The sequence below is a fragment of the Talpa occidentalis genome, unplaced genomic scaffold, assembly GCF_014898055.3.
Source record: "Talpa occidentalis isolate TD23 unplaced genomic scaffold, MPIMG_talOcc4v2.1 talOcc4.7, whole genome shotgun sequence".
In the NCBI taxonomy this organism is placed as follows: Eukaryota; Metazoa; Chordata; class Mammalia; order Eulipotyphla; family Talpidae; genus Talpa; species Talpa occidentalis.
In genome coordinates, this window is record NW_023605083.1 from 100,818,994 (window position 1) to 100,836,142 (window position 17,149).

The following is a 17,149-nucleotide window of genomic DNA, read 5'->3' on the forward strand; positions in this document are numbered from 1 at the left end:
CAGGAAGGAACAGAATGGGTAAAGGAGAGAAGAGCTTTCACAGAAGAGAGGGGTTCTGTGGTTAATGCAAACCCACTATCTTATCCAGAGCACCCTGGTCTCCTTCCTACCTGACAACTGATGGAGGTTGGTGTGCTGTGCAGACAGGCCTCATTAACTCATTACTTCAGCAACTAGAGGGCAACATCTCCAAATGGTACACTGAAAAAGTGTGCCACTGGATGAGGCTGTAAAAGCAGGAGACAAGTGCCACTTGGACATACCCTTCACTGTCCAGCACGTCCTCGATGCTGGCCTTGGTGATAATGGCATCATCACATTTGAACCACTGGTCCTTGTGCTGCCGGATGAAGCTGGTGTAGTGGCCGCTCTCCAGAGTCCCTTGGTGGTTAACGACTGCAAACAAGGAATACCTAGTTTGGGAGGAAAAGAGTGGGGAGAAAAGCAGAAAGCTCAACTTTTTCACCATCAGAAACCATGCAGTCAGAGCTTGCACAGCGAGGAGTAGCACCGCTGACCCCAGATATAGCACCCTAGGAGTTAAAGCCGACACACAGAGGGCAAAAAGGCCTGCCCACTACTCTGTTTTGAGCTGCATCGCTGTAGTAAGTAGAGTGGTAATGGCAAATGGAGTTGGCAGGGACTGTGGTACCTTTACCCTTTCATCCTCCCTGTCATGATGATGGGGGAAGGATAGTGAGGGAGGGCAAAATGTAGCCAGCGGAGGAGGGATCACACCCCACAAGAGGAGGGAATCTTTATGATGCAGATGTGAAGGTCCTCTCCTAATGTGGGCTAAGTACTTTTAACATAGGTCAATGGACAGCCAGACCGGAAGTCAGTCAGTAATCCAAAGAAGTAAGAGCTCCATCACTGTCACTCATAAACATAGCTGTGTCTCTGAGAAAGGCTATTGGGGGCTCCCCGAAAGTATGCTCCCTCAGCTCACACCTGCAGATGCCACTTACTTGTTGTCATTATTGAGACTATCCGTTGGCTGCTGGTACTGTCCATTCATTCTGCTCTCTTTGCTGTAACTCAAAACAGCAAACTCAGTATCATTTAAAATGAGTCAGAAACACAGGACTTGAAAATTAACATCAATATCATTGGGGGTCTACTATATCAGACCTGTGCTAGAGATGGTTTAGATATGATTTCCAGCTCTTCCAAAGACTCTCCTTTTAAGATAGGTTATCCCTGAGTTGAAGCGGGGAAACTGAGATCAGGCTGGCTAAGTGAACTGCCTTGGCATGAAGCCCGGCCCCTAGTTCTATCTGCTGCCACTCTTGAGGTGTGACCATCCCCAGACCCTTCCAAGGAAGCATGGCCCTGCCAACACCTTGACTTCAGGCTCCTGACTTCTGGAACTATGAGAAACACCTGCTACTCAAAGTCACCAAGCCTATGGTAATGTCACAGCAGCCCTAGGGAATCCTGTGTTTCTACTCCATATGGGAGTCCCATGGTTTTGTGGGAGGGTACATTACAAGTGGTCTATGGCACAAAGATTTGAAAAAGAGAAATGGAATCTTCCACTACAAAATCAATTCAGTTTATCTGTATCTATAATCAATTTCATCAGCTAAAAATGCTGCTCTCTCACCGTGATCCTATCTTGACAGCCTGAAAGTTGACAAATGATTACTAAGGAAAATGCAAAGTTGAAATATATCTGGAGAAAAGCAATTCATTAAACTAAAGTGTGCCTTCACTTTCCAGAAAAGTTTTAGACAGGTCGGGTTACATTAACATTATCACCACCTCCTCAGGGCCCCGTGGCAATCATATACCTAATGGAGCCACATCCCTCACCAGACCCAGCTGACAAGCCTGTACATACCTGGATGCCATGAAGGGGGTCATGTCCAGTTCCAGGGGGAAGGACACATAGGTGGTGATCTTCCGCCTCAGTTTGGCTGAGTGTTCAAATCGCTACAGAAATGGGAAAGATGGAGACAAAAGGGAGAGGGAAAAATGGAAGCTGTAAAGGACTCCCCCTAGTGCTTCTCTGTGCAGTCCCCAAACTGGACTTTTCATTTGTTTTCTGAATTGCCTTTGGCCACACTAGATCTTATAAATTAAATAACATACTATTAATCCACGTAATTCTAACATATGGGGTTCGAGTCATGTCTTGAAATGAGATGAATGTTCAAAGTAATAATCATCAGGGGTACAAAAAAAGTAAACGTGGCACTAGCAAAAGTAAACGTGGTTCCTCTGACCAGACGGTGCATTCCTTTGACTTGATCAGGGCCCACCAAATCCAGCTGCTGAGCTAGGAATGCCTTTTTTTGTTTTTACATTTTTAAAGGATTATACAATAAAACACAGAAGACTATGAAACAGATCATATGTGGCTGCAAAGTTCAAAATATATGCTATCTGAACCCTTACAGGAAAAACCTGCCTGCTGACCCCTGACTAGATCATAATGCTGAGGGTCACTGCTTTTAAAAGTAAAAGAGAAAGAGAAAGCTTGGAGAGGAGGAAGGAGGTAGGAGGAGTCGTGAAACCGTATTAAAAATCTTCCTTCCCAGTGCAGTATGTAACTCACATCCTATTTCATTTGGAAATTACCTTTTATTTACAACAATCCTCTATAGGAAATAGACAGGAAAAGGGTTTATAGCTGATTAGCCTCTTGTCTCTTCAGTGCTTGGTACTGAGCCCACTGCAATTATAAAAGCACTCTACCCAAATCAATAGGCTCTAACCTGTATTAGAGATGCAAAATCGAGTCATAACTGGAGTCTATTTTCTGGAAAACTTACTTTGAGATGAAAACAGGCCACAATGGGCAGCTTCTTCATGGTGAGCTGTTTAGTGGACTCCTGGTAGCTATGACAACCACTACATTTGATCTTGGCACTGCTTCCTAAGTGCTCTGGTCTGGTAAATCTACAAGGTATTCAAAAAGTACGTTTAGGGAAAAAAAATGGAAGAGGTAAAAGGTAAGGAGAGAAAAAGAAACACTTTATTACTTTCTAAGGGTTAATTTCCCTACTAAAAAGCACATAATACAGTTAGGGATGTTTGTAATTTCATAATGAAAGAAATATTTTCTTTTTTTCCTCCCTATCACTTTCAAAACACTTATGTTAATTTTTTTAAAAAATTATTCTTTTTTAAAGATTTTTTTATTTAATCTGCATAAAAGTGGAATGTAGGCCAGAGGTGTAGGGGGTAAGAAGATTCACCAGAGACAGAGTAGGGTACAGAACAGGCAGATCTACTGAAATATACTGTTAAGGGAACAGCGGGCGAGACAGGAGAGGTCTGCTGTGCCATGTGGGTTGGCTCCCTGACTGGAAATTGAACTAAGGATGTCAAGGTAGGCCTTCGAGGCGGTAGCACTGAACGTTAACCCCTAGGCCACCACAGAGGCCCCCTATCTTAAAATTTTTAATGGCAAGTCTGGTAAAATAGTATTAATTTTCTACATACTATAAGACCCATCAATCAAATTTGCCCCAGAAAAATGAAAGCATACATTCACACACAAAGGGCAGAGCAGTACTGTTATTACTTTTACTTATAACAGAAATGTCAACCTGGAGGCAGCCCAGGTGTCCTCACGGATGGGCCAATGGCTGAACACACTGTGGTGCATGGACTCATGGAATACTACTCAGCACTAACAAGGCTATATGATTGACACACACAACCTGGCTGAATCTCCCAAGAATTTATGAGTGACAAAAGCGAATCCCCAAGTTACAGATGACTCCACTCACAGTACATCCCCAAGTTACAGATGACTCCACTCACAGTACTCCACAGATGACTCCACTCACAGTACATTCTTGAAATGTGGGATTTACAGAAATGGAGAACAGCTCTCAGTTGCCAGAGGTGACGGAGTCAGTGGTGGTGGGAGGCAGGTGTGGGGCGATGGGCCTTGTGGGGATGGATGTGCCCCATATCCTGACTGCATGGACATCAATATCCTGGATGTGATACTGATTCATAATTTTACAAGATATCAACTTTGGGGGAAACTGGGTTTATTTCTCACAATGACATGGGAAATGACAACTATCTCAAATTAAAAGCTCAATTAAAAAAAAACGGAAAAGGTAATTTTCTAATGGTAAGGTGTATCGCAATATAGTCAGAAAGATGCCCAGGTAAATTAGTAAATATCTTTGGTATAGATGGTAGCTACCAAAGATAAAAATTCCTAACACAAAAATTCCACTGTAATATATGCAAAATTTTAAGGTTTTAAGGCTAAAAAACCAAAAATTCAATCTTTTCACACATGGGTCTGAAAATCTTTGTTTATCCTTTGGAAATTTTGTCCTTTTGCCTCAGGCAAAATGAACCCCCTTCTGAGCAAAGCTGACACTGCCTGACCTGTGAGAAGCCCAAAAGTGGGAGTGTAAGGACCCAGTGAGCACCTGGAGGAGGAGGAAGGCCGAGCAAGGTTATCTGAGCAAATTCACACAATATGCAAGAATGAACCCATGGATGCAAAACCCAAGTGTGAGGAATTCTCTGGACCAACGGCCTTGTTTTTTCACCACAGAAATGTCAAGGAAAGAAAACGAGGTGGCGAAAGCCTATGGATTTGAAGGAGATTACAAGACCAAGAGATTACAAGACAGACTTATAAGTAAAGGAATTAAGGAAGGAAAATAGAGGCTGACTCATCCCTCCTCAAGCATCTACTGTATCTACCTCCCCTCCCACCACATTTGGAGAATTCCTGAAAGCAAATGGGTTACGCAATACCCCCACCTGAATAAGTTAACCAGAGTCAGTTTCTGTTGTTTAGAACCTTGCAGGAACTCTGATCTGGTAAATGCAGGTAAACACACACTGCACCTATGAGCTGCCTCTCACCACACTATCTGGAGCTATCAGTGTAATAAAATTCCTGTATTTTAAAATTCTAAACATGAACTTTTGAGCCTGCTGACCACATTAAGATAAAAAGATGGACTACACTTCCAGCCAACAAGGACTTACCTGCAGTGACCTCTATTTAGTATGAATGAAAGAAAACAAAGGTGGCAAAAACACTAAGCTTAATTAAAATCAAATTTAGGAAGGGTCTCTGGTTGCTCCATAGTGGTATGTAATAGCTACTCAAATGCGTCTTGTAGCACTTACACCCAAACCTCATTACTTGTTAAATTGATCCTGTAGTTGGACAGCTAAAAGTGCAAAACTCCAGATTTTCACATCACCCACAGAAAAGGCCATGCCCCATGGGAAAGGCAGTCCTCAGGGCATACTCTATTGTACGTATAGCCACAAAAGGTGAGCAATTTCTAAGTTTTGCTTTCTGGGTCTCTGCTGGTTTATGGGGGGTTGGGTGCAGAAGAGAAATAGCCAGCTGTCTCACAAAACTGACAAATCAGTATGAGCAACTGGGCACCAGTATGGCCATCTTTCCCTATCTTTTCTCATACTCTACACTGGACATGTGAAAGGAAATGTTGCTGGGCCCGTGGGTGGACCTAAATTTATTGGGGCTTTACTCTAACCAAATACTTCTCTGAACAATCTCAAGGCAAAGAGAGTAAATGCCTACAAGGAAGGGCCTTTTTCCCAGACAGGTTTCTTACCTTCGCAAGCAGTCCGTGAGTGTGGTGGTTCCCGACATATGGCTTTCCCCGTTCACCACGCTGCTCTCGCTCCCTGGGCTCAGGGGCCAGAAAGGGGTGGAAGAGCCAGGCAGATCCAAACTGATATCCCAAAAGGGGTCTATTGTGGTGGAGACACCACTAAAAGAAAAAGACAGAAACACACCTGAGAATAGACATCCACAGACAGGGCTACAGGCACCACCGGTAGGGTGCTTCTCAGCATCTTTCACAGCTCTGTACTTTGTCCAAATGACATCTCAGGTCAGGAAAAGCTGAGCTCACGCCCTTCATGGTCCCATGGAGGACAGTGTGTGAACCACTCACAGCCAAGGTTTTTGTAAAACAATGAATGCCCAGACCTAAAGATCATCATGATCATTTTAGGGTATTTGGAAAAATTTAAATTCCTGGCCCCATGTCCAGAGGTTCTGAATTGAAGTATCCATTTCGGCAGCATCTTGAACTACAGACTGTCAGCCTGGGAACTGCTACCCTAGGTAACAGCTGTAGTTGCAAGGCACCTCCCAGCCATAGCTGCTGCAGTTTGTGCTCTAGCTGACAAAGCCAGTTCCCTCCTAGAGATTTATTTTAAAATACACAAAAAGAAAATGCAGGGCCTCCCCGGTGGCGCAGTGGTTGAGCGCTGGGTTGCAAAGCTTCCCGCAGCCTCTGCAGCGCCGGTTTGATCCCCGGCTGTTCCCCGGCCACCAGAGGAGGGTCCCACATGGCGCGCAGACCTCTCCTGCCGCCCGCTGCTCCCCTCAGCAGTGTACTTCGGTCCTTCTGCCTGCTCTGCTCCCCGCTCTGGCTCTGGTGAATTCTCTCACCCTCCCGCGCTTCTGACTGTACCCAGTGCATGTATAAACAAACAAACAAGTAAATAAATAAAACATGCCTCTATTAAAAAAAAAAAAAAAAAGAAAATGCAGGTTGGAAAATCTACCAGATATGAAATAGGACATAAGCCCCAGATAATATCCTGTGGATGGAATTCAGTCTGTAAGGCCATAATTATGAGTCTGAGCTGCCCAGAAGGACACCACCACATAGCCCATGATGGTCTATATTACTTAACAGGATTTGCTTTTATTTTTAACATTCACAGGCAAAACTTTTTCAAATGTGTGATCTATCCTACACAAATGCAAGTGGTAATTCACCATAGTTTATGAGATCATCTTTGTGGATCATGACTGGGTTCAAAAAAAAAAAAATGAAACCACAGAAAACATCAGTGTGCACGAGGTAGACTGGGAGGGCTCAGCTAACTTCACCATCAGTGCTTCTCCCTCCTGGAGCTGAAAGCTTTGTGCGCCAAGCTGAGAAACTATACCTGTAAATAGTTAAGGACACTAGCTCAGAGGCATATAAAAAGAAAACATGAAATAATTAAAATTAAGACATTTTGGAGCACATGTCGAAAATCTGCCATCTGAGATCCATTCCTTCTCCTAGGAGGACTCTTCTATGTGATTCCCGGTGTCAAGCACCCTAAGGAAAGCAGAGCGATGGGAGGAAAGCTTCAAAGCACACACTCCTGGGCATGGGCAGTAACAAGGAAGCCTCACATGAAGGGCTGCAAGCCTGTGGGACACCGTCCTGACAACCTTCAGCACACAGGGGATCTGCAGTTTTTCCATTGTCTTTCCTACATGCACTATTTTATCTCAATATATGCCAAGGCTTCAAACAGCATTTCTGCTTCTCATCTAGTTGCTGTGGCAAAGGATCCACAGCAGCAGCCAAATATCCTGCTGACACATAACTAAGGGCACAACTGGGGAGGTACCAAGTAAACATTAGAATAAAGAATCTTAAGGCTGGGCCTCCCACATGGTGCCAAGGGTTAAGTCACTGCACTATGAAGCTATCTGTAGCCACTGCAGCACAAGTTCGATCCCTGGCCAGGGAGCTGACCCACATGGCGCAGCAGACCTCTCCAGTCTCGCCCGCTGCTCCCTTCAGCAGTGTATTGCAGTTGATCTGCCTGTTCTGTTCCCCACTCTGTCTCTGGTGAATCCTCCTACCACTCGCACCTCTGGCCTGTACCCCAGTTCTTTTATGTGTAAATAAATCTTTAAAAAAAAAAAATGTGAAAGATGTAAACTTGCCAGAATACAAGCGTTTTGCTAACTGAAAATGAACTATGCTGGTCAATAAGCAGCACCCAAAGTGAAGTCATTCTGATAGGAACTAGGTCCTGGTCAGCACAGATCCCAAAAGAATACTGGGGTGCCAGGCGGGCACCTGGCACTTACTGGCAGACTTGGCAGGTGACATCAGACTGCAGCCCACCCGTGAATATCTGGTCTATGATGCAGTTGCAGTGATTGGGGTTGTTGGCCTTCTTCCCATTATCATCACCTGGAGAAAGAGCACAGGTCTGTGACTAACATCTGCAGCCCCAAGTCAGCAGGTTTCCAAGAGCCAGAGACTCAGGAATGTGGCCGTCCATGCCAGAGCCACAACCAAGGCAGATGTGCCAATTATTTCCAAGGGCACACGAAAACACTTATTCAGAGATGAGCTGGGCAAACGGGGCATGACTCAGATAGCTGTTTTTAATTTTCTTCTTTTTCTCCATTTCTTAAGCTCTCCTTAGCTTCTATCTTGGCACCAAAATGTATCAAAAGCCCAATAACTGGGGCAAGTTATTGATTTCCTTTTCATGTACAAAGTGAATTTTTCCAGAGAGGTAGTGGCCCAACATACTGTAGATCAAATCCTCTTAGGGGAGCCCCTATTCCCTAAGCTGGTTGCAAACACGAGTCCTCTCTTCAGAAAGGTCACTGCAGGACTCTCAACTCAGCCTGTTTACCTCATCAGCCCCTAGTTCTGGAACTTCAGGAACATTATATCTTCCAGTCAGTTGTAACTAGAGAAGTGCCACTGCCCACCTCCCTATTTCAATACAAATCTTAGTTATATAAGAGTGTGGGCACATAAACATAAAACTTACGGGATGGAATGTAATGTTCTATTTACATTCTTAGTAACTTTCATTGAACTAGTCAATGGGGATAGTGTGTATCCTTCTTGCATAAATTAAAACATTACAGTGAAATAAAAGATGGCTGTTAGATTTTGACAGCAGTTGCCCTAGAAATTAGGGGGAAAAAACACTACCCAGAGTGAGCTCAAATTCATGGAACAAAATGTTAGTATATGGGAATATACAGGAAACCCAAAAGATACCTGAAGGTCACCACCACATAAAAAAGCAACACTCAATCAAGCACACCCTGGGCCTGGCTGACCCATCTCCCACAGTGCCTGAACTATTTGCTGATGAATCTAGAGAATTTTAATGATTGTCTTTCCTCCTCTTTTATTTATTTACTTGCTTATTTATGTATTTAAATTATAATTTCAGAATTATATTGAACTTGTTTCTAATAAGAGGCTTATGTTTCAAATGGAATGATGTCAGAAAAGTAGACCAAAGTGGTTTCAATTTTGGTATGAACTTAAGTTTAACAGTAATCCATTTTCAGCTTCTGGTTACAGAAGTCTCCTAATTCTCAAATGCTCAGAATAATTTAATAATCTCTCACAGTGGCTCATTTCTGTTTGTATGTTATGCTTTATGCTGGGAAACCAAACTTTACCTAAGCTGTTAAGCTACTCTGATTTGATTCTTAGGATATTCATAGGATCATCTATGTTTCCAGCAAAAATAATCTAAGTACAAAAAAAAAGCTAGAACCTAAAGCCATGACGTTGATCAGAACAAGCTGCCTAATTTCAAGTTTGGCTCATGCCTGAGATGTAATTCCAGATTCCACAGGGTACCTCTGAAAGCAGCCCAACTACCCAAGAGGCTGAGAAGGAGCTAAAGGCTAGTCACCTGGAAAGATAATGTTCCCTGAAGAGAAAATCAGCCAGAAGGACATCAGCACAGAAGTCAGAGGTGAGGGGGGGACTTGCCACCCTGGCACACTTGAGTCACACTGACCAGCACTCCTAAACCAGCAGCAGCAGCATCACCAAGCCTGGCAGGAATGAAGCCTGCTAGACTTCATCCCAGACCCACAGGACAGAAACACTAGCAATGGACTTAAGAAGCCCCGAGGGTGACTGACCCGAAGTTTGAGGGACACCCCTTAGCTGACAACCTGTATATGTTACTTCAGCATAGGGCCTTCAAACTGGGGGGCTTGCAGGGGGGAGACAGGGGAAGAACCCACCAAAACTTTTTTTCAGGCCCAATCTCCCATTTCTAACCCTCAGAGCTGCTGCATGCGCTCCACACCTCCCCCCCAAACCCCAAAACTATCACACATCTGAGAACCCTGGTGAGGGCACCAGGATGCAAGACCACACTACAGAAGAGCCAAGTTGCAGTGAGAATCTTACATTTTAAAATGAAGCTGCAGCCAGAAATGAACCTGGGAAGGAGCAGCAAGTGTACAAGTTGAGTTTTGCACTCTTAGCTCTTTGGCTGCTTTACTTCAGTGGCCCTTTCGGGGGCTCCACAAGGGAAAAAAGATGGTTCGATGGTTAAGTTGTATGTGTCCAGAAGCTTCTGGGCTCCACAAGCCATGACAACACAGTGGGACATCAAATTAGCTCCCTCATAGGTCAAACCAAGAAGAACCCAGGAGGATAGGACTCAAGGTGAAGGCTTGTCAAGAACTAAGAACTAACGGTTCCTGCTCTGAGCTACAGAAGAGCCAGTGCCACGCCATGCCACCTCGCAAGGTCAGGACACCCAGCAATGTTTCCTCCTGGTTGAAAAGCAAAATACAAAGAACCTCTTTGAGGTACTTATGGTGTTTTCCTTATTGGGGGAAAATATGATACACTGATGAAATCTAACAGGTCACACCCACTCTATTGGCAAGAACACGCATTGCCCTGACCCCACACCCTCGGGAGGAACAAAGGTGCGGCCGCACCTTTGCAGTGCCGGTGCAACACATCCAATGCAGCGATGAGGAACTCGTGGGCGTCCTGCTGCTCGTACCCCGCCAGGTGACGGGCATGTGTCCACACCAGGTGTAGCAGCTTGTACGGAATGTGGGGGGACCGGTGCCCAGAGTAAAACTGTTCAGAGAGAAGGGAAAGGAAAATGCCCATCAGCAATAAATACTACACTCTGAACACAAAGCACACGCACACACAGATACTGAACAGCTACCAAGAATTTCTTATGGGTAGTTTGACCAGAATAACTCAATTTTACTCAATTTTTGTGGGCAAGCAATATTTTTATTTGCACTCGCTGCACTTATTGAGGCTGCGCGTAATTTTCTCCCTTCCTGCCATTTAGTTGCTACAGATTATGCCTGATTGATGAATCATGACATGCAAGTTTGCCAAAACAAATGTATACACTCAAAGGTGAATTTACTGTTTCTAAATTATACATTAACAAACTTGAGCCTAAAAGCATTTATCTCCCAATAGAGCCGGGAAAATACATGTGTGTGTGCACACCTACCTTCCTATTTTGGTCTATCCATTTCCCATTTTGGTGCACTTGCTGCTGTAACTTAGCAGTTATTGGCAGGGTATAGGTACTTAGGAAACGGGTTAGGCTAGACCAAAAAGACGTTGGCACACTTTTTCTGAAATATACTGTGACACCCCTCTGCCACTGTTGGGCCCAACACACAGGTGAGTGGTGAGCCTATGTTACAGCAAAGGTTATGACAGAAACAGGAGGCCAGGTCTGTTGGTACATTGACACGTAAAGGGAACCCAGATCCTGTCAGCAGCCTAAGGGCAGGAACAACCCTGGTTTTTAGTTGGGAGTCCAAGCCACTTTAGCTGAGAGCCTTTCTGAAGTCACTGATCTGAAAGCACCTTGGGCCCAGGCCTGAGCAATGAGGGAAGCACTGTTGGGGGACACATAAGGACAGGCACAACCTGAGTATACCCTATGGTCCCTCAGAGGAACAGACCTGATATTTAAGGCAGAGGTTCAGAAAGACAGAGCCCTTCCAGTGAAGCACATGAGAAGGTGTGGCCATAGAAGACCTCACTCTGCTTGAGAACAGAGCAGGAAGGGGCACATGCACCCCTACATGCCTTACTAGGATCAGGAAGGCAGACATGGAGGTGAAGGTGAAATCACCAAGTGTATAATACAGAGACAAATGCCACCCACCTGTTACACCCCTCAAAGGGTTCCTTCTCACCCCTTAAGCCAGCAGTGTGCCTCTAAAACTGATGTGGTTACCTAACAATTCCTTTTGGGGGAAAAAAATGTGTCTCTTCCATAATAAATGCACACACTAAATATTTACATAGAAGATTTTAGAAATGTGCCCTCCTTTATTATGGTCAATCTTTTTTTTTTTTTTTTATGAGGGTAGGACGTGGAGGAAGAAGTCATAACAAAAGTCAACCAACTCACCTCCTGGAACAGCGAGGACATCTCACAGACCAGACAGGAGCTGGGGCTCTGCATCTCACACCTGTGCCTGTCCGAGAGGAAGAAGTCCCGCAGCAGAGGTGTATGGGTCAGAGCCTGCACGATACAGTTCATGAAGCATGTGTTTCCCAGGTTGATCAGCCCACGCAGACCTGGGACAGGAAGCAGACAGGAGAGTGGGCATGGCTGGCACACTAGCACCTGAGCAACTCTGAAACCAAAGGCACTGCAGGCTTCTTTATATCTACTTTGTTCATTTTTTTTACTCATTCATTCAAGAAGAGCAAGAAACGTAATGGTAATAGCTGTCTGACCTTTCTGCCACTGTTCGTTTTTTTAAAAAGAATTATTTATTTATGCATACAAGAACTGGGGTATAGGCCAGAGGTGCGGGAGGTGAGAGGATTCACCAGAGACAGAGTGGGGAGCAGGCAAACTGACTGAAATACACTGCTGAGGGGAGCAGCAGGTGAGACAGGAGAGGTCTGCTGCACATGTGGGTAGCTCCCTGGGTGGCCGGGGATTGAATTCCCCTTGTGCGACCAGGGAGGTGTGGGGGATAAAAGGACCCACTAGAGACAGAGTGGGGAACAGAACAGGCAGACTGACTGAAATACACTGCTGAGGGAAGCAGCGGGCAAGTCAGGAGAGGTCTGCTGTGCCATGTGGGTTGCACCCTGGCCGGGTATTGAACTCGTGCTGCAGTGACTGAGGACACCCTCATAGGTTGCTTCTTAACCCCTTGCACCACCAGGGAGGCCCCCTCTGCCATTGTCATATGAACCTTACAGAGTAACTGTCACCACCCTCTTTCTCTCTCTCTCTCTCTCCAGCCATTACATGCTTTCACAGACTCATTCAAAGGTATTCTACAACTGGCCAGGTCAAAATGGAGCCTCTCCGTTTTACACATTTCTAAAATATATAAATGTAGTCAAGTCAGAAAACACTAACACACTTTTCTCCCTGAATGGCTGCATGCCGCCTTAACCTGGCCAGAGTACACTTGAATCTTTTTACAAGAGTAGACTCTGAGGATCATGAGGCAGGGCCATGGCCATTCTCCCAATCACTGCCCCCAAGCCTGCTGCAGAAAACAGGTACTCAAGAAGTGGGTGGTGAGCAAATTGATGAAGGACAGACATTCAGTGCTTAAAGAGAATTGTGTTATGAAACCCACATAAGAAATAAGTAGTAAGTGAGAAATAAGTTAGTCTAATCAGACGAACATTCAAGCATGGCCTCCACCTACCGATGGTGCAGTTAGAGGTGATCTTTCGCCTTTTTGGGTTGTGTTTCAGCAGTTCAAGCTCCCGTTTGGTTGGTTCCCAAGTTGAAAACTTCTCTCCAACACCTAAGCAGATGAAGGACAGTCAGGTACCATTAGCTACATTTTTATCAAGAGTATTGTTAAGTAAAAACTGATAGTGATACACTATTTGTGAGGTTATATTTCAAAGAGAACATTAAACATGAAGTCTTCTAAAACCCAACAAGACCAGGGAGGGCTAAGAGAACACATAAAGGGTTTTCTTTTGGAGAATGTTCTGTGCATGAGCTATGCTTCCTGCAAGGAAAGCAATACCTCTAATTAAAGCTATGCTAATACTAATGATAGTCTTATCATATTAGGTTGTTTTTCAGAGACTCTTGCCTTGAATATAGAGAGACAGTAACCTCAGCGCCAATGGGAAGTACCTCCAATAAGTGAGTGAAACTGAGAGAAGATAAATATTTTTAAATATATATCTTCTTGAACATCTGCACCCACAAAAGATTTAAAAGAAAGACAGTAAAGGTGTAAATACTAAGAATTACCTTTTATCCCAATACACACCCTACTCACTCAGAGGCACTGGTTTTACGCCACCTAAAATTTCTGCATAATTCAATACACTTAAAAGAGAGCATATCACCAATAGACAGACTTTCTGAAATGACCTTAGGAGAGTTCCATTTTATTCCATGACATGCATCACTTAGCCCTGTGGCTTAAGTATTTTGCACCAAGAAATAATGACTTAGTTACAATGTTATTAGATTTTTGAGAGAAAGAATAAAAAGCTAAAGAGACTGTTCTCTGGGAGAAGGTTTATTAAATATAAAATCATTCTGATTAGAGAGTCCTTATTTCTATTACTTCATTCTCAAACAATGAGTGGTTTTTAAAGCAGTACTTCAGGCAAGAATGTATAAAACATGCTGGGTTTACATTTCTTTGAAAACAGTGATTCTGTTAGCTTGGCAGAGCCCTTCATAGTACCTGCAGACATATGGGGTTCCCTGGAGCTCATATGGTAGCCTGGGCAGAGTCACTCAGGATGCTGTGGACATGCTAGTGGCAGCCAGTCACCTCACCTGGCTCCACTAGACCACAGGAGGGATGGAGGAGGTATGGGGGCACCTTCTACCAACTGGAACCCAATCTGCAAAAACCCAGCTGCTATCTCCCTGGATATTTTCTTTCTCTTGGTGAATTTTGTCCTTGACAGACTAGAGGGAAGTGAGAGAGCAATCACGTGTGTAAAAGTAGGTAAAAACAAACCTTGCATTTTCCAAGCTTTCCGCTGTTCTTCTTTGGCAATTATCTCTATGTCTTTGTCATATATATAGTCCTGACACAAAAAGCAGTAGATACCTCCATACATAAGCTCTATGGCTGAAGAGAGAAAGGAAGGCAGTCAAAATTTAATTAAAAATGGGAAGATGTTGGGCCTCCCCTGGTGGCACAGCGGTTGAGCGCTGGGCTGCGAGGCTGCCTGTAGCCTCTGCAGCGCTGGTTCGTTCCCCAGCTGCCGGCGAGGGTCCCACAAAAAAAAAAAAAAAAAGAAAGAAAGAAAAGGTGTTGGGCCTCCCTAGTGGCCTAGGGGTTAAGTCTCAGCGCTATCACCACTATGGCCTGAGTTTGAGGCCAGCCGGGGAGCTAACCCACATATGGCGCAGCAGATCTCTCCTGTCTCGCCCACTGCTCTCCTTAACAATGTACTTCAGTAAATCCACCTGTTCTTCTCCCCACACTGTCTCTGGTGAATCCGTTCAACCCCCGCACCTCTGGCCTACTGTCCAGTTCTCCCACAAAATAAATATTTTTCAAAAAGTTACATCACCTTAAAATAGAACTTAACACAATTGAAGATGTAAATAAAAGGTTTTGAGAAATGAGATTGTTTGCACCATGTCCCACTCTGAAATCACAGAGCACCACTATTACAAAGGGATTTCTTTCCACTGCAGATAGTTTATCCAAAGCAGATGAGATAGGTGTATTTTTTTTTTTTTTGAAAGCTCCCACCAAGGGTCGAGGAACCTAGAAAGCAGTGCTACACTGGTATTTCACAGCTCAGTTTATTGCTTGTTTTCCCTGTGGAGTTTTATAAGGAGGTCACATATTATTTTAGATAAAAGAAGTGGATTTTTTTGAAGAGTGGAACTGCAAATCAAAATTCAAAGAGCAGAAAGTGGGGGCAATGACTTCCTAATATCCAGCAGGACAGCTCAGGAGGGTGCCTTACCCAGATTGTGCCGTTTCGACTTCGCATGTTCGTGAATATGTTTCTTTGTGAAACAGCCAAAGAAAACACAGTGGAGGCAAGAGTGGAGCCTGTTCAGGTGGACGCCACAAACATGACAGACGCAGGATTTTGCCTGCAATTCAAAGAAGAAAATTAAACAGCAGCACATGTTTTGCCAGTGCTCAGAGAAAACTGTTCCAGTGGAGTTCCACGATGGTTACCGTTATGAGAAAAGGGAAGCATGGATTTTGTCTCTAAGTCTTACCATACCAAAAGGTCATTTTGTTAATGCTTTCAATCATCCCAAAAGATACTGACTTCACCTGGCTCAAAGCTAGCTCCATAGAGGAAAACTCTATCTACAACCACAAATTAAGTTAATAAAATAAAATCCATGAACTGCTGTGATGTTTACTCTGGTTCTCGTCAGAGTTCCAGTAGATGTCCCAACTCCCAGCTCCTGCCCCAGTCCAAGCCAGCAACTCACAACCTTGGCACCCTTAACAAGGCATCACTTCAAGTAAACTCAGAAGCAATAAATAAGTGGAACGACTCAAAGCAATATACAAGAATAAGAAAAATGAACATTTATGGCCAAGAACCAGAACCTACAAGAACATTTATGACCAAGAACAGAAACCTACAATTGTAAATGCAGCACAGCGGGATGTAGTATTCACACACCCAACCCAAGCGATAACCTACTGTGTTCCAGCACAGTATGCCATTCACTCTTGTGTTAAGTCCCTCAGGCAATCAGACTGGACTCTCTGGGATGATACCACAGTATGTAATTTGCTTTTTTTGATGGGGAGGGAGGCAGATGGGGGAGATGGTGGAAAATAAGAGTACAGGGGTTACAACAGAAAAAGTCTCAAAAAACAAAGGCTGGCAACACGAATATTATGTACTATGAATGTGCTGAATGTATACTGGACACTGGTACTGGGGCTTTCAACCAATTTATCACATTCAGTCCTTACACTCATCCCATGAAGGTTTCGCGCTCTTCTGATGTATGAAGAAAGAGTACAGACAATTGTGACCCCACAGCCAGGAAGGACACAGCTAGAAGGGGTCCTATGGACCCCAAAGGCCCACATCTCCCACTTTTATCAGAAGCAGCCCCTTCTGAACTCTGCACATGTCACAATATCAGGGCAAGTGCCAAGCCTGGCTGGGACCGTTGAATATCCACGTAGAAGGGAGGGTACAGGGAGGGCAGGGCCTGAGACTGGCCTTGAAACTCTATTTATTAATACATAAACATCAATCATGGACTTTACTGAGATGGTAGCTACTTTAAGGAACGCTGCATGGGGATGTGAGTAACATCTTCAGCCACTTTAGAAGAGGCAGAGTTGACAAAAGATGAGTTGGGCATGAAGATGAAAGCCTGTGGCTGAAGAACTAGGACAGGAGAAAATTAGGCAATCTAGAACCATACACATTCTGTGAGGAGATTACAGATGCTCTGTGACAGCGGGCTCTCATGTGCAGGCCCAAGCTGGCACCTATGAGAATTTGCAAACTCCCCAGTGACAAAGGGTTTAAGCAGTCCTGCAGATCCCAGGGCTCTGGTTCCAGAATCACAGCCTTACAAGAACCTGCACACTGAGGTTGGTCATCTTTCAATTCCATGTACAATTTTATCTCTA

General features: G+C 44.3%; 1 protein-coding gene across 2 annotated transcripts in view; it reads right to left on the reverse strand.

Annotated features, from left to right (window-relative positions):
* The window catches only part of USP22 (ubiquitin specific peptidase 22), a 28,513-nt gene that overhangs the window by 3,370 nt on the left and 7,994 nt on the right, over positions 1–17,149 (reverse strand). Inside the window, exons 2-12 of one of the 2 annotated variants that reach the window (XM_037495306.2) lie at positions 15,492–15,624; positions 14,525–14,638; positions 13,232–13,333; positions 11,962–12,131; positions 10,499–10,646; positions 7,859–7,964; positions 5,580–5,738; positions 2,778–2,904; positions 1,844–1,935; positions 969–1,031; positions 264–413 (exon numbers count right to left, since the gene is read on the reverse strand). In XM_037495306.2, the coding sequence (XP_037351203.1) occupies positions 264–413; positions 969–1,031; positions 1,844–1,935; positions 2,778–2,904; positions 5,580–5,738; positions 7,859–7,964; positions 10,499–10,646; positions 11,962–12,131; positions 13,232–13,333; positions 14,525–14,638; positions 15,492–15,624 (1,364 nt within the window). Of the gene's footprint in view, positions 1–263; positions 414–968; positions 1,038–1,843; positions 1,936–2,777; positions 2,905–5,579; positions 5,739–7,858; positions 7,965–10,498; positions 10,647–11,961; positions 12,132–13,231; positions 13,334–14,524; positions 14,639–15,491; positions 15,625–17,149 lie in introns of both variants that reach the window. The other variant, XM_054688582.1, reaches the window with a different exon arrangement.